The sequence below is a fragment of the Hypomesus nipponensis genome, chromosome 7 (genome assembly GCF_054491055.1).
Source record: "Hypomesus nipponensis isolate SF chromosome 7, ASM5449105v1, whole genome shotgun sequence".
Taxonomy (NCBI): Eukaryota; Metazoa; Chordata; class Actinopteri; order Osmeriformes; family Osmeridae; genus Hypomesus; species Hypomesus nipponensis.
In genome coordinates, this window is record NC_140367.1 from 3,137,501 (window position 1) to 3,155,000 (window position 17,500).

At 52.2% G+C, this 17,500-nt stretch overlaps 1 protein-coding gene across 4 annotated transcripts in view; it reads left to right on the top strand.

Annotated features, from left to right (window-relative positions):
- Positions 1-17,500, top strand: part of erc1b (ELKS/RAB6-interacting/CAST family member 1b) — a 92,199-nt gene that overhangs the window by 17,226 nt on the left and 57,473 nt on the right. For 3 of the 4 annotated variants that reach the window (XM_084701648.1, XM_084701649.1, XM_084701650.1), the window contains exons 3-13: positions 1-156; positions 382-509; positions 3,431-3,505; positions 3,641-3,796; positions 4,351-4,443; positions 5,144-5,311; positions 6,057-6,224; positions 11,480-11,617; positions 11,727-11,867; positions 13,608-13,748; positions 16,843-17,036. The exon at positions 1-156 is cut by the window's left edge and continues 145 nt beyond it. In XM_084701648.1, the coding sequence (XP_084557774.1) occupies positions 1-156; positions 382-509; positions 3,431-3,505; positions 3,641-3,796; positions 4,351-4,443; positions 5,144-5,311; positions 6,057-6,224; positions 11,480-11,617; positions 11,727-11,867; positions 13,608-13,748; positions 16,843-17,036 (1,558 nt within the window). The remainder of the gene's footprint in view (positions 157-381; positions 510-3,430; positions 3,506-3,640; positions 3,797-4,350; positions 4,444-5,143; positions 5,312-6,056; positions 6,225-11,479; positions 11,618-11,726; positions 11,868-13,607; positions 13,749-16,842; positions 17,037-17,500) is intronic. The other variant, XM_084701651.1, reaches the window with a different exon arrangement.

Consider the following 17,500-nt stretch of genomic DNA (forward strand, 5'->3'; position numbering starts at 1 on the left):
TGCGTCTCCACGGCGACTACGAGCGTCAGGCCAAAGAGCTGTTCCTGCTGAGGAAGACCCTGGAGGAGATGGAGCTGAGGATCGACACCCAGAAGCAGACCCTGGGGGCTCGGGACGAGTCCATCAAGAAGCTGCTGGAGATGCTGCAGAGCAAAGGTGCCCCTGCTGGACACACACACACACACACCTCCACTACACACACATATACTACACGTGTACAGTATGTATATGAATTTGCACTGTATATATAGATGTATATCGATATGATGTAGATTCATAGGTATAGATATCTAGTTGGTATATCTATATAGATATCTGAACTCAGAGCTCCAGTCTCAGCTGTGGTGGTGTGTGTGTGTGGTGTGTGTGGTGTGGATGCAGGCCTGTCTGCCAAAGCCACGGAGGAGGACCATGAGAGGACCAGGAGGCTGGCGGACGCCGAGATGACCCTGCACCACCTGGAGGTTCTGCTGGAGCAGAAGGACAAGGAGACCGCTGCCTTGAGAGAGGTGGGGGAGGAGGGAGGGGGACAGGGAGGGAGGGAGGGGGACAGGGAGGGAGGGAGGGGGACAGGGAAAGAGGGAGGGCGACAGGGAGGGAGGGAGGGAGGGAGTGGGTGGAGAAGGAGAGAGGGTGGAGAGGGGGAGGGTGAGGGAGGGAGGAAAGGAAGGTCAAGAGATCAGGCTGAGATGACCGTGACCATGCCATCGGTGATGGGGGGTGGGAAGGGGGTATGGGGGTGGAGAGGTTTGGTAGGAAGAGTTGGGGGAGGAGGTAGAGGAGGGGGAGGAGGTAGAGGAGGGGGAGGAGGTAGAGGAGGGGGAGGAGGTAGAGGAGGGGGAGGTGGGTGACTGAGGAAGGTACGGTGTGAGCAGGTTAGGGTGGCAGACGGCTCCTCCCCTCTCCCACGCTCACAGTTCCTCTGCTGGGTTAGAGAACCCCTGCCAAGTACTCCACCCTGATATGTTGTAACTTGATTTGATTTACTGTTCAGGCAAGGTCTTGACAGACACACATGCCCACAGACACTCACACTCTCACACACTCTCACGCACGCACGCATACACGCACACACACTCACTCACACACACACACACACACACACACACACACACACACACACACCCCTGTGGTAGCTGTTGAAGTCTCCAGACGAGGAAGGCCCAGCCAACATCATCAGTATGCAGACAGAGACCTGTGCAGAACGGACAGGGAATCCCTCCCTCCCTCCCTCCCTCCCTCCCTCCCTCCCTCCCTCCCTCCCTCCCTCCCTCCCTCCCTCCCTCCCTCCCTCCCTCCCTCCCTCCCTCCCTCCCTCCCTCCCTCCCTCCCTCCCTCCCTCCCTCCCTCCCTCCCTCCCTCCCTCCCTCCCTCCCTCCCTCCCTCCCTCCCTCCCTCCCTCCCTCCCTCCCTCCCTCCCTCCCTCCCTCCCTCCCTCCCTCCCTCCCTCCCTCCCTCCCTCCCTCCCTCCCTCCCTCCCTCCACTGTGTTTCTACCTCGGGTCTCTCTGTATTCCAGTCAGGCAGTCTCACAGACAGCTATGAGTCAGGACCAGCCCTCCTACTTTGTATATAGACCTGTACTGACACCTAGTGGCCAGACCATGAACTACAGCATCAGCCTACAATAGCTTTAAGCCCTCAGCATGGTTCTCCGATGGTGTCCATGGTCATAGACACAGAGACCACTCTATCATAGACTGCTGTTTGCTACCATAGACTGTTTGCTACCATAGACTGTTTGCTGTTATCTGGCACTGGGCTGTTATGACAGCTGTTGAGAAACAAAATCAAATAAGATCAAATGATGCAAAATGCCATCAAATGCCATAAAATAAGGTAAAAATGTATCTATAGAACACAATATAAAACCTAAAAACAGAAGATTTCTCTGCAGTCCCAATCCTGTCTATGATGGTCAACTGCGGGCCAGCGTTGCGGTGGAGGGATGTAAAGACTTGCTCAAGGGCAAACAAACCCTTCTCCATTCCCAACAGCAACAGCTGACCCCAGAACAATTCCTAAAGGTCACGTCTATATGTGACACAGCTGCAGTTGAGTTGCCGATGGCAACCCATACCAGGCCCGCCCCCACCACTGACAACATACCCACAATGCCCCTCTTCTTCAGCTTATGCAGCAAATGACTCATCTCCACTGACCCAAACAGAGAGAGTGTGGGAGAGAGAGAGAGGAGGGAGGGAGAGAGAGGAGGAGGAGGGGGAGAGAGAGAGGAGGAGGAGGGGGAGAGAGAGAGAGGAGGAGGAGGAGGGGGAGAGAGAGAGAGGAGGAGGAGGAGGAGGAGGAGGAGGAGGGGGAGAGAGAGGAGGAGGAGGGGGAGAGAGAGAGAGGAGGAGGAGGAGGGGAGAGAGAGAGGAGGAGGAGGAGGGGGAGAGAGAGAGAGGAGGAGGAGGAGGAGGGGGAGAGAGAGAGGAGGGAGGGAGAGAGAGGAGGAGGAGGGGGAGAGAGAGAGACAGAGGAGGGAGGGAGAAAGAGGAGGAGGAGGGGGAGAGAGAGAGAGGAGGAGGAGGAGGGGGAGAGAGAGAGAGGAGGAGGAGGAGGAGGAGGAGGGGGAGAGAGAGGAGGAGGAGGGGGAGAGAGAGAGAGGAGGAGGAGGAGGGGGAGAGAGAGAGGAGGAGGAGGAGGGGGAGAGAGAGAGAGGAGGAGGAGGAGGGGGGGAGAGAGAGAGGAGGAGGAGGGGGAGAGAGAGAAGGAGGAGGAGGGGGAGAGATGGATTGAAAGAGGAAGAGGGGATGAAAAACATTAAAAGAGGAGAAGAAAGAAAGGGGTGATGCAGGGATGCCGCAATAAGATACTGCTGTCTGTTAGGACAAATACCATCACGTATACAGCTGTCATGTTCTGCCTAGCACACCTATAGAGAAGTGTCTGTGTGTACGTAGGATTTTGTCCCACTCAAGCCTATAGACCCATTAGTAACAGCCCTCTAGCTGCGTGTGTGAGTGTATTCTGTCCACTACAGGGAACATTAGTCTTTGTACAACACCAAGTACATTAGGGTCTAGTGAAAGAGAAGCAGCGATGCATACTCCTGCCTTACAGCAGAAGAGATCTTCATGTCTCTCCTTTCCTCCTCTCACTCTCCTCCTCTCTCTCCCACCCTCTGCCAGCTAGGTCAGTCACACAGATAGAGAGAGAAATGGTAACAGCTGATTAGTTTGACTTTGAGATATCAGACTACTAACCGGCTTAGACTTTACAGGCTAATAGCGCTAACGTTTCAGCTGTCAGCTTTGCAGAGGCGTCCCAGACGTCCCAGGGTTAGCGTTAGCTTGCAGACAGGTCTTTCTTTGAGGATGTGGCCTGGAGGGGTGGACCCCAGGCTGCTGAGGGCTAGCCTGGCCAGGGGCGGGCAGCTGGAGGAGGTCTGTATGTCCGGCCCTGACCCCCGCCTCGTCTACCCTCCCCAGGAGCTGCACAGACGCTACGAAGCCGCTCCAGAGACCGCCAAGACCAAGGCTCTGCAGACCGTCATCGAGATGAAGGTGAGAGAGAGAGAGAAAGAGATTGGATATTTCAAGTGTGTTTGTGTGTCTCTAACCCTGTTTTCCTTCTTGTGTCCCTCTCTGTGTATGTGTGTGTGTGATGCACATCCGTGTGTGTGTGTGTGTGTGTGCCAGGACTCTAAGATCAGCTCCATGGAGCGCGGTCTGAGGGACCTGGAGGAGGAGGTGATGGTGTTGAAGTCTAACGGAGCTCTGAGCACAGAGGAGAGGGAGGAGGAGATGAAACAGATGGAGGTCTACCGCTCGCACTCCAAGTTCATGAAGAACAAGGTAAAACACACTCCTGCAGCCTCACACACACACACACACACACACACACACACACACACACAAAGTTGTATAGAGAAGGTACTGTGCTACAGTTGTTGATGAGTGCAGATTTTTGCTCAGGATTCAATTAAAAGCATGTGGTTTGATCTTCTGTCACATGGGTTCTATCGGTTATTAATGTGATTCTGATGTAGATTTATTAATAGGGTATTGTTTATGTGTTCAACTTAACACAATCTCTTCTACCTGTCTCCAAGCTATCCAAGACAACAGCACGTGTGTGTGTGTGTCTCTCTGTGTCTACATCTCTAACAAATAATCCTCTACTATCACGTCATGTCTATCATGTCTTTCTTTATTCACCTGGAGATTAAACTTAATCTCAAAAGTTGCCGACTGATTGGTCAGGCGTTGCCATTCTGCAAGGCTGTTTCTGATTGGTCAATCGGCATCCCACACAGCATGTCGATGTGGAAGCATGCCGATGTGAGGTTGAGTGGTGTTCAGCAGCTGCCGATTGGTGGTTGTCGTGGTAACGCCCCCTCTCCTGACAGGTAGAGCAGCTGAAGGAGGAGTTATCTCAGAGCCACACCCAGGGGGAGGAGCTAGAGCAGCGACTGGCTGACCTGCAGCAGGAAGTGTCTGCAGTAAGAAGACCAACATAGACACCCTGGCCCTCCTCCCTACTCCCTGTGTGTCTCTCTTTCTCTCTCTCTATGTCTCAGTCTCTCTGTCTCACATTTCTACCAAGCCTTGATTTTCTCTCTCTCCCTCTGTCTGTCCACCCCGCCTTACTCTCTGCCTCTTCCAGGTGATTGTCTACCGCTACAGTAGAATCTCAATAGAACCACAGTAGAGTCTTGCTGTTCTCTCTCTCTCTCTCTCTCTCTCTCTCTCTCTCTCTCTCTCTGTCTCTCTCTCTCCTCTCTCTCTCTCTCTCTCCTCTCTGTCTCTCTCTGTCTCTCCCCTCTCTCTCCCCTCACTCACCCCTCTCTCTCTGCATGTTAGCTGTACCAGGAGCTGTGTGGTCCTGGTTCCTGCCTCCTGGTTTACAGACACTCAGGATCTAGCTGCTCTGCTGTTGCTCTCCTGCTCTAACCTGACTCTTCCCTTACAGGCCGGCCCTGACAGCGATCTGGCTCCCTGGCCTGACACACTACACACTCACCAGCATGCTCAGTCTGTCTGTAGTACGCACTGCTAGCACACTCTACAGAGTAGCACACTCTGCTATCCTAGTGCTCTCTGTTGCTGACACTGTTAGTAGTTTACGCACTCACACACACAAACACCACAAACACACGTACTAATGGCCTGTGTGTGTGTGTGTGTGTGTGTGTGTGTCAGATTGACCAGGTGAAGCAGGATCTGTCCAGGAAGGATGCAGAGCTGCTGGGCTTGAGGACCAAGCTGGAGACTCTCACTAACCAGTTCTCTGACAGCAAGCAGCACATCGACGTGCTGAAGGAGTCGCTCACCGCCAAGGAGCAGCGCTCTGCCATCCTGCAGACTGAGGTACACACACCATGCACACACACACACCACGCACACACCACACACACACCCTTGCACGTACATACAGAGGACTGTATGCAGGGCTTTTTTTTTTTCGAAAGGTTGAATTTTGATCAAACGTTTTCAAAATGTGAAGGGATGACATAACTACCCCAAACAATAGTTAGTCTTGAGAAGTTTCGACTCCTTTATTCAGCAGTTACAGTAGGGTCACATGCTGACGGCTGTCAGAAATGGTGACCTCTGTGGTACTGGCTCTGTGATGGCTCCAAATCAGAAAACACGTGTCCAGATTAGTGTGAAGGGATGACATCACTGCCCCAAACGTGTTGAACCACTGGTGTGCGCATTTGACACTGTTCTGGTCAGTTGTCCCACAGTCTTCCCAAAGTCTGTGTTGAACTCGGGAGTCAGATGGCTGAGCGGTGAGAGAGTCGGGCTAGTAATCAGAAGGTTGCCGGATGAATTCCCTGCCATGCCAAAATGACGTTGTGTCCTTAGGCAAGGCACTTCACCCTACTTGCCTCGGGGGGAATGTCCCTGTACTTACTGTAAGTCGCTCTGGATAAGAGCGTCTGCTAAATGACTAAATCTAAACTCTCTCCCAGACATCTTTTCCATTGTCCCTGGGACGACGGGATACCGTTAATGTAGAGCCCTGAGTATATGTAGTGTATGAAGACATACCTACAGACTGTACAGTACTGTACAGTGTGTGTGTGTGTGGTGTGTGATGTGTGTGCAGGTGGACGCCCTCCGTCTACGTCTGGAGGAGAAGGAGTCTCAGCTGGGGAAGAAGAGCAGCCAGCTGCAGGAGCTGTCTGAAGAGAAGGGCACACTGTCTGGAGAGATCCACGACCTCAAGGACATGCTGGAGGTCAAGGAGCGCAAGGTCAACGTGCTGCAGAAGAAGGTGGGTCTCCTCCCAGCTGCTGTTTACTGTTTATTGTTTATTGTTGAAAGGATCCCTATTACCTGTCACCAAAGTGGGACGATACAATCTTCCTGGGGTCCAACAAAAGAAAAAACAATTCAAGAAATCGCTCAACAATGATAATCTAAAAGCAGTAAAACATTGTAGACATCATTATAAACAGCATAAGAAATGATCTGTTGACAATTGGGGGGGGGGGGGGGGGGTGTTACAGTTCTCTCCAATGCCACTAGATGGCGCTCTGAGACCACAATCTGGATTATGTGGGTTTAGCAGAAAGACAGTTAGACACAGCGAGAGGCAGACACACAGAGTGAGATAGAGACAGACGCAGGCAGAGAGAGAGAGACTGAAAGACAGACTTACCGGCCCAGGGGGAAAGAGAATGCAGGGAAGAGTGGGGAAGAGGAGAGAGAGGGGGAGGAGAAGATGGAGGACTTGAGGCCTGGGGTCAGTCCCAGCGCCGGCCCAGACAATCCATCTTTCTGACAGGCTCTTCTCCAAGGGGAAAGATCACTAGCTGCCCCAGCAGTAACCAGAACTGTACACACACACACACAAAAACACATCCATACACACACAAATAACTTTCATATACACACTAATATATGCACACACACATTCACACTTACTCACACACAAACACAACACACATGCGCATCAGAACTAGCTGGCCTCGAGGCATGTGTGTGTGTGTAGTGGCTCTGGTGAAATGACAGGCCCCGCCCCCCAGCCCAGTCATCAGTCTGAGCCAGACTCCCTCCCGGACCCCCCCAGGCTCCAGCAGGGACACGCTGGACAGACCTACCCAGAGAAGAGCCCTCCTCCTGGGGCTTGAAGCACTTGCCTGCTGCCCCCCTCTAATGAAGATACCAGGGACTCATCTTTACACACACATATGCACACACCCAGACAGACACACACACAAACACACACACACACGTACATGCACACACACACACACACACACACACACACACACACACGTAGATGCACACACGCATAAACAGTAAGCTTTTCAAAGCTGCCATGTCACTGGAGGCTGAGTGAATGCAGTTTCTTTAGATCTCCACAGAGCGCTCTGCTTGTGTGCAAAAGCAGCACTTAGCTTCTGTTCCCCCACGGACACACACACACACACATTATCTCGCTCTCTCTCTTTCTCTCTCTTCCTTATTCTCCTTTGAATTGTCTGTCCAGTATCTGCCCTGATCTCTCTGCTCTGGGCTGTTTGCCTGCTATAGGAGGGAGTGAAAGAGGGAGGATGGAGAAAGAGAAAGAAGGAGGGGGAGAAGGAGGGTTGGGAGAGAGAGAGAGTGAGAGGGATTGGGAGAGAGAGCATTAATGAGTCTGCAGTCTTGATACGGTGACTGACAGGAGGGCCAAACCAAACACCCCTCCTCTGGCGGTCAGGATGGGAGGATGAAGATGTTGGTGGACATGGGGACAGGGGGGTAGACATGACAAGATACACTTCTCTCTTCAACATGTAAACTCTGGACCGTTGTCTGATGGCATACACTTAACAAAGGCAGACACACACACACACACACAGAGGGTTTGAGCTTACAGACTGTGGCAGATGAACCCAGGGAGGCTGAGACTTCCTGGTTTGAGCTGGGTACTAATCCTCCCAGCTCCACAGCTAAAACACTGATGGAATAAGAGAGGGGGGGGGGAGAGAGAGAGAGAGGGGGAGAGAGAGAGGGGGAATAAAGATAGAGATGAAAAGAGGCAGAGCGTATTGTAAAGAGGATGAATACTAATGAGGATTCCTTGTTAAATTAATGATAACCTCTCATCTTCAAACAGGGAGGAGTCCTGTCTGATACAGACAAGACAGACAGACAGACAGACAGACAGGGAGAAAGACAGACAGGGAGAAAGACAGACAGGGAGACAGACAGACTGGGAGACAGACAGACTGGGAGACAGACAGACTGGGAGACAGACAGACTGGGAGACAGACAGACTGGGAGACAGACAGACTGGGAGACAGACAGACAGACAGACAGACAGACAGACAGACAGACATGGAGACAGACAGACAAGGAGACAGATAGACAGACAGCCATATGACAGGCTGACTTTCTCAAACCCTGCCCCCCGTCTCCTTCCAAACACAAACCCTGGCACTGTGCCACCTACCTGTCAGCCCTAACCCATTCACATGCCCACCAACTCCCGCTCATTAGCATAACCCAACAGAGAGCTTAACTCTTACACACACGGATTCTGGTAGTCAAATATGCAGCGTCTGTGAAATGTGTGTGTGTGTGTGTGTGTGTATCAGGCTGACTGTCTGTCTCTCTTGTCTGAGTGTTTCTCTGTACTTGTGAGTGTGTGTGTTTGTGTATGTGTGTGTGTGTTTGCATAATCAGCCAGTATTACTCAACACCCGATCTGTCTAAAGAACCACAGCCAGGATCAGAGAAAGCCTCTCTCTGGGTGTCACGTTAGGACTAAGACACACACATCTGAGGATGGGAGAGAGAGAGGAAGAGGGAGAGAGAATCTCTTCAGACAGGTTTTATTTGGGTCTTTACACTATTTTGATATACTATTAACATAACTGTGGTTGTTTTGCATTTATTAGCTTGTTTGTGTGTGTGTGGTGTGTGTGTGTGGGGGGGGTTGTGTGTGTGTGTGGTGTGTGTGGGGGGGGGGGGTTTGTGTGTGTGTGTGTGGTGTGTGTGTGTGGGGGTGTGTGTGTTCTGGTGTGTGTGTGTGTGTGTGTGTGTGTGGGGGGGGGGGGGTTGTGTGTGTGTGTGTGTGGGGGGGTTGTGTGTGTGTGTGGTGTGTGTGTGTGTGTGTGTGTGTGGGGGGGGGGGGTTGTGTGTGCGTCAAGAGCCGAGGGCAGTGCTCTGACATACAGGAGGAACTGTCAGTCAAACTGTCAGGTGACGCTTGATTAATGAGGCACCGCAAACGATTCAGCAGGTTACACACGCACACACACACATAGACAATACTGTACTATATTGTGCTGGTACTGTATGTCAGAGCTCTGTGGTCACTCTCCACCTACCTAGAGGTCAGAGGTCACATGCCTGTTTCCAATCAAAGCATGACTCTCCCCTACTCCCTCTCTCCTCCTCTCCCACTCCCCTCCTCCTCTCCTCCTTCCACTCCCCCTATTCTTCTCTCCCCCTCGCCCACTCCCCCCCTCCTCTCCTCCTCTCCCCCTCTCTCCCCCTCGCCCACTCCCCCCCTCCTCTCCTCCTCTCCCCCTCTCCTCCCCTCGCCCACTCCCTCCCTCCTCTCCTCCTCTCCCACTTTCCTCCCCCTCTGCCTTTCTCTTGCTTCCTCTCCAGCTCTCTTCTTCTTCTTACTCTCCTCTCCTCATCCTCCTCTCCTCATCCTCCTCTCCTTCACCTCTTCCAGGGGTCTGACTTGACCACATTGACTGCATTCATCTGCCATTCCTCTCTCCTGTCATCCTACACACAGTGGTCCTTTAACACCAGCCCCCTGTTAACAACCTCATATTAAACCACAACACACACACACACACAGAGAGAGCCATTAACTTAACAGTGCCTCCCTTTTATCAAGCGTATTGTACAGTAAATGGTTGGCTGTGTGGAGGAGAGACATCTGTCTCAACATGTCTGAGCTGATTTGAAACAACAAACCATTCTCTCTAGTTTTATGACTTTGGAAGACGTGTGGAGCTGATCCTGGGAGAGAGCCTCCTCCTCTCACTTATCCTGCAGTTTGGATTTCTAATGGAGCCTTTGTGCCAAAACATCCATCCTTTTTAATGAAATTCATAAGTTGACACAATCTTTATCTGGCCAGGAAATCTGACTGGTCCGGTTTGTTATTGTTGCTCCTTTTTGGGGTCGCAGAGAAAATGAATATCTGGTTCTAAATGGAGAGAGGAAACCTTCCCCCTCCACTCTGGTCTGGTCTGGCACCAAGACATGGAGGAAAAGACGTGTGTGTGTGTGTGTGTGAGAGAGAGAGATCTGGTAGTTGGACTTGGACAGCTCATTGCTATAGAAACACACACACATAAAGCATATGCATATACTGGAAAACGCATGCGCGTACACACACACACACACACACACAGGAACATGCACACACACTCACTCAGATGAAGGTTGGTGGGATGTGTTGATGTCAGTCTACTTGAGAGCAGTAGATGAAAACATTCTCGTGATTAATCTAATATGTGTTTAATTTGATGGGAAATGGGAGATAGACCTACTAAAATACAAACACACACACACACACACACATAAACACACACGCCTCCACCTTTAGTAATGTCACCAAAGACAGCTGAGCTGTGTGTGTGTGTGTGTGTGTGTGTATTTTTGTAGGTTTGTTTATTCACCAACAGGAGGTTAAGGGACTTCTTTACCTGGAATGACCTTCCTGTCTGGATGAGAGAGATGGGGTAGTTCATGTATTACTTAGATCTAGAACTGTTCTTTCTGCAGGTCTAGAACATAGGAGCACACTCACGATCTGCCTCCGTGATTGTAGCGTTCTGGGTTGCAACGGCCCATCATGTGTCTGTTCTGTATCAGAACATCATGTGTCTGTTCTTTATCAGAACATCATGTCTGTTCTCTGTCCACTTTGAACACATGGAACACTGTCACTGTTCTGACTTACAACACAGGCTACAAGGGATGTGCTTGTTCTTTGTGTTTGTGTGAGAGTCTGAGTGTGTGTGTGATGATGTGTGTGTAACTGACTGTGTGTGACAGTGTGTGTGTGTTGTGCGTCACTGTGCTGGATCAGACAGATGGAGAACATGCTGTGTTTGTTTGTCCCAGTGAGCCTGGACTGCTGAGTCACAGTAACCTGCCTCTTTTGTCTCCCTGCCGTGTCCAAGCAACCGTGTGTGCTTTCTGTCGGCCCTGTGTGTGTGTGTGTGTGTGTGTGTGGAGCTTTGTATTTTATCTGTATTTTAAAAAGGTTGCTGAAAGTCTCTGTCTCTCTCTGTCTCTCTCTGTCTCTCTCTCTCTCTCTCTCTCTCTCTCTCTCTCTCTCTCTCTCTCCCCCTCTCTCTCTCTCCCCCTCTCTCTCTCTCCCCCCTCTCTCTCTCTCTCCCCCCCCCCTCTCTCTCTCCCCCCCCCCCTCTCTCTCTCTCTCTCTCTCTCTCTCTCTCTCTCTCTCTCTCCCCCCCCTCTCTCCCCCCCCCCCCTCTCTCCCCCCCCCCCCCCTCTCTCTCTCTCTCTCTCTCTGTCTCCCTTGTGTCTCGTCCCTCTCCACAGATTGAGAACCTCCAGGATCAGTTGAGGGACAAGGAGAAGCAGATGAGCAGCCTGAAGGACCGGGTCAAGTCCCTCCAGACCGACACGTCCAACACTGACACAGCCCTCACCACCCTGGAGGAGGCCCTGGCAGAGAAGGTACACACACACACAGACACACACACACAGCCCTCACCACCCTGGAGGAGGCCCTGGCAGAGAAGGTACACATACACACACACAGATAACTTCACTGTGTGTGTGACAGGAGCGCATCATCGAGCGTGTGAAGGAGCAGAGAGACAGGGATGAAAGGGAGAAGATGGAGGAGCAGGATGGCAGCAGGAAGGATCTGAAGGAGCTGAGAGAGAAGCTGGCCCAGCTGCAGGCAGACATGGCAGACCGCGAGGTGAGACGCCCGCACTGGGAGACCGCATCAGGGCCGCAAGGTCCACCGCATCACCACCACATCACCACCACATCACCACCACATCACCACCACATCACCACCACATCACCACCACATCACCACAGCATCACCGCAGCATCACCGCAGCATCACCGCAGCATCACCGCCGCATCACCACCGCATCACCACCGCATCACCACCGCATCACCACCGCATCACCACCACATCACCACCACATCACCACAGCATCACCACAGCATCACCACAGCATCACCGCCGCATCACCACAGCATCACCACCGCATCACCACCACATCACCACCGCATCACCACCACATCACCACCACATCACCACCACATCACCACAGCATCACCGCCGCATCACCACAGCATCACCACCGCATCACCACCACCACATTCACAGACTGACCCTAGCATGGCAACACCCCCACCTCGGGTTGTATAACCATAATAAGTGAGGTTGAGGTAAGGTCAGGTTCATAATGTGACCATACTGGCCCTAATTGACCTCATGCTGACCTTACTCTGCCCGCTCTCTGACCTTAATCTGAGCCCTGCTATTGGACGGTTGGGATGTCAGCTTCTTCCTGGTCTGTAATAGGGCATTCCTCCCCTCCACGCCCATCACGCCTGTCTCCCTCCAAACCTCCTCCCCCCTGTACCACCCTACCCATACCTCTCCCTGCCTCTCTCCCCCCCCACCCCCCCACCCCCGGCTCCAGCCAATCAGACACAGTTGTACATGTACATAGTTACATTGTTAAACTTAGCAGGACATGGGACTCAGGCACAGGCTGCAAAGCTACACCGATATCCAGACTGGGCCCGCGAACACCAGTCAAGTGTGAAATTGAGGGTCTCTCTCCCTCCCTCCCTTTTTTTTCTTTCTTTCTTAAAATGGAAAACTGCTGAAAAATAGAACTGCTTCACGGATGGAGTGCTGTGGATTTGGACCAGGGATCTGAACTCTGGGGAGAGAGAGAGAGACAGAGACAGAGACAGAGACAGAGACAGAGACAGAGACAGAGAAAGAGAAAGAGAAAGAGAAAGAGAAAGAGAAAGAGAAAGAGAAAGAGAAAGAGACAGAGAGAGAGAGAGACAGAGAGAGAGAGACAGAGAGAGAGAGAGACAGAGAGAGAGAGAGACAGAGAGAGAGAGAGACAGAGAGAGAGAGAGACAGAGAGACAGAGAGAGACAGAGAGACAGAGAGACAGAGAGAGAGACAGAGAGACAGAGAGAGAGACAGAGAGAGAGACAGAGAGAGAGACAGAGAGAGAGACAGAGAGAGAGAGACAGAGAGAGAGAGACAGAGAGAGAGAGACAGAGAGAGAGAGACAGAGAGAGAGACAGAGAGAGAGACAGAGAGAGAGACAGAGAGAGAGACAGAGAGAGAGACAGAGAGAGAGACAGAGAGAGAGACCGAGGGAGGGAGAGAGAAAGAGAGGGGGGGAGGAAGGGAGAGATAGAGAGGGGGACAGAGACAAATAGAGAGAGAAAGAGAGAGAGGGGGAGGATGGGAGAGAATCAGAGGGGGGAGAGAGAAAGGAAGAGAGAAAAAGAAAAGAGCTGATGTTTGCTTTGCCACAGTGCAGGAATGTTAACGTTTAGCGTTTTACCTCTATGCTTGACTCACTCTGAACTAACGATTATTTCTGTCCTTTAAACGGCTCTTTCTGCCTCCCCCCTCGCCCCCCCCCCCCCCCCCACCCTTCCCTCCCAGACCTCACTGTTGGACCTGAAGGAGCATGCATCGTCCTTGGCCTCCTCAGGGCTGAAGAAGGACTCCAAGCTGAAGTCGATGGAGATCGCTCTGGAGCAGAAGAAAGAGGAGTGCAACAAGCTGGAGAACCAGCTCAAGAGGGTGAGCTGAGCCGGCACTCGAAACAAGCGCGCCTCTGACTCCACCCAAATCAAGCGCACCGTACCTGTTCTGATTGTGCACTGCCAGCATAGCGCCAGTCACCAGCGGTGTGTGTGGTCTGGGGTGTGGACCCAGGTCAGTTCTTAGAGCGGCCAGCCATCCCCTACAGACCTGCAGCTGTCCTGCTGTACCAGGGTCAGGGTGTGGGTGTGTCGACTCCCATACTCTGCAGAGGGAACAGGACTGTTCCAGACAGCCAGTGACAGCTCCCATACTCTCCCTGCCAGACTAATGACTCCCAGACTGTCAGTCACTCTGTGTGTGTGTGTGTGTGTCCTTTATATGTCACTACCTGTTCTCTGTGTTGTCCCTTTCTGTCTATCTATCTGCTTAACCCATCCCTCCACCCCCCATCTTCCTCCCTCCACCCTCCACCTTTCATCCGCCATCCCTCCACCTTTCATTCCTCCATCCCTCCATCCTCCATCCCTCCATCCTCTACCTTTCATCCCTCCATCCTCCATCCCTCCATCCTCTAGCTTTCATTCCTCCATCCTCCATCCCTCCATCCCTCCATCCCTCCATCCCTCCATCCCTCCATCCCTCCATCCTCTACCTTTCATTCCTCCATCCCTCCATCCTCCATCCCTCCATCCCTCCATCCTCTACCTTTCATCCCTCCATCCTCCATCCCTCCATCCTCCAGCCCTCCATCCTCCATCCCTCCATCCTCCTACCTCTACCTTTCATCCCTCCATCCCTCCATTCTTAACCCCTCACTCTTTCATCCCTTGTTTTACCTTTATAAAACAATTTTACACCATAATAATTTTGTATCCTTTCATTTTGTTTGACCCCTCGTCCTGTGTGTCTCTCTGTCTCTGTGTGTCTCTTTCTCCCCTCTCTCCTGAAGCACTTAGAAGTCATGTGTGAGCACCCCCCCTCTCCTGTAAGTGCATCGTGGTGTGAACAGCCTTTTCCTCTGCTCTGTGGAACTGAGAACCCTCTCCTGCATGCTTGTGTGCATGGTCTCTCCTGGTGCTCCTCTCTAGGCGCACGTGAACATGGTGTCTCTCAGTGTGTTCTCTCCCTGCACCACAGCTGTGTAGCCTTAATGTAGGTACTGACTGGCCTGAAATGACACCCCTTACCATCTCTCTCTCTCTCTCTCTCTCTCTCTTCTCTCTCTCTCTCTCTCTCTCTCTCTCTCTCTCTCTCTCTCTCTCTCTCTCTCTCTCTCTCTCTCTCTCTCTCTCTCTCTCTCTCTCTCTCTCTCTCTCTCTCTCTCTCTCTCTCTCTCTCTCTCTCTCTCTCTCTCTCTCTCTCTCTCTCTCTCTCTCTCTCTCTCTCTCTCTCTCTCTGTCACACACATCCTGGTCTGTGTCAGGGTGGAAAATCCACACATCTCTTTTCCTGCAGCCTCCTTCCCTCCTCCCTTTCTCTCTCTGTCCTCATCCCTCTCTGTCTGGTCCTCTCCTCCCAGAGTTTCCTATAAACCCAACGTGTGTGTGAAGAGCTACTGACAACCTGACAGACGTTTTTACAGATTGGATAAGACAGCGTCACCACACCCGGACAGTGTGTGTGTGTATTTGTGTATGGCTGTGTGTATTTGTGTATGGCTGTGTGTGTGTGTGTGTAGGTGTCAGTAGGGTTCTGGTGTTTCTCTCAGTGTAAACAGTGTTTGTTTTATATGACTCTTCCACTTCTCATGACTGAAGAGACGTTGCGTGTTTGCGTGTGTGGGTGTTTGCGTGTCTGTGTGTGCATAAGTGTGTGTGTGTGTGTGTGTAAGAGAGAGAGATGACTCCACCCCCTCGTCTCACCAGAGAATGGGAGCCACTGTCCTGTCACACACACACACCCACACACACACACCCTAACCCAGGGACACACACACAGTCCATCACATAAACACATATAATGTTTCCCATGTAGTGTTGGGTAACCGTAAAACATGGCCACCTCTAGAGTCTTAACACTCACATTTGACCCAAGATCAACACACACACACACACACAGTCTCAGCCCAAGAGAAACATGCTACATTGCTGGGAAACACACACACACGGCCGCTCTGAACGCTGAGCTAATAACGACAGTTCTGAGAGTCATTTCCTCTCTCCCTGCTCGGGTTGTGACTCTCTCTCTCCGTCTGTCCTGCTGGGTCACGCCCCTCACAGTCCTACCTCATCCCAACTGTGTTCTGTGGAACACACACATCTCTGACCTTATCCCAACTGTGTTCTGTGGAACACACACCATTGTGATGGTTGCCATTGTGCTGGAGGTGGTGGTGTAGTTGTGGTGGTGTCCAGCCCAGACCAGTCTGGAGGAAACTAATGCCAAAACATCAGACCAGGGCTCTGGAGACCAGCCCAGCAGCCTGGTCTCTCCCAGAGATTCATTCAAGCCTTAGTCAGAACAGGTGCTCGTGTGTGTGTGTGTGTGCTTGTCCTGAAGTTCACCCCCTCCCCTGCTGTAGATTTACAGCTGTTGTGTTTGGTCAGGAGCCTGTGTGGGGCTGGGGGGGAGAGGGGAGAGGGGTCTGGGGCTGGAGAGGGGAGAGGGGTCCGGGGCTGGAGGGGGGAGAGGGGTCCCGGGCTGGAGGGGGGAGAGGGGTCTGGGGCTGGAGGGGGGAGAGGGGTCCGGGGCTGGGCCCAGGTCAGCCAGCCCTGCTGGGGATGCTTCCAAGGAACACAGAGGCAGAGTTAAAGCTGGTCTGGGAGCAGCAGCGGATGACCAGCCCGCGCTCATAAAGACTAATGGCTGTGCAGTTAATGCAGAGATTCATGAGGACTAGGGGACGCTAAGGGCGTGTGTGTGTGTGTACGTGTGGGTGTGCACGTGTGTGTGTGTGTGTGTGTGCGCATTTCTGTGTGGTTTATTTAGCTTTCATGTCTGCATCGTTCTGGCATGCATCCCTGGAACTGCATAATGACACATATTACAAAATGTCAGTTTACATATATGTATATGTATATATATATATATATGTGTGTGTGTATATAGTATGTCTACTACATCTATACTAACTGCACTGGAGGGGAATGGCCATACTTACAGTACCTGGTCTACCTCATGTCCTCCACAGGCCCAGAATGCAACAGTGGAGGCCAAGGCCAACAGGGAGCTAGCCGAGCGCATTTCCTGTCTGGAGGAGGAAGTGAGTCGGCACAGAGAGGATGCTGGGAGGGCACAAGCGGAGGTGGACCGTCTCTTGGAGATCCTGAGAGAGATGGAGAACGAGAAGAACGACAAAGACAAGAAGATCAACGAGCTGGAGAGGTGAGGGAGGGCCTGTGTGTGTGTGTGTGTGTGTCAGAGGAAACAGTCAGAGGTGTGTAGGTGTGTTATTGGGGGTCTCTAGGTGTGTTGTGAGGTGTACTGTTCTAACTGTGTATGTCTTCTGTGTTTGCTGTGTAATAACCGATCCATCGGAATCTCATTCCAATCCACCTCCTGTCAAATCCATCATTCATTTTGTGTGAACCAAATGTGTGGATGGGTGTGGATGTGTGCGTACGTGTGCGTGTGTGCGTGTGCGTGTGTGCGTGTGTGTGCGTGTGTGTGTGTGTGTGACCCGCTGCCCTCGTACCAGACATCCTCCACCCTCCCACCTATGGCGCTCTCAGAAGCCTCAGCAGGCCCCGCCCTCTGCGGCAGCTCAGCCAATGGGGGGCGTAGTTTGGGACTACCTGGGCACGTGAGTGGCTTTCAGCTCTGTCACTCAATGGATGACTGCACATGAT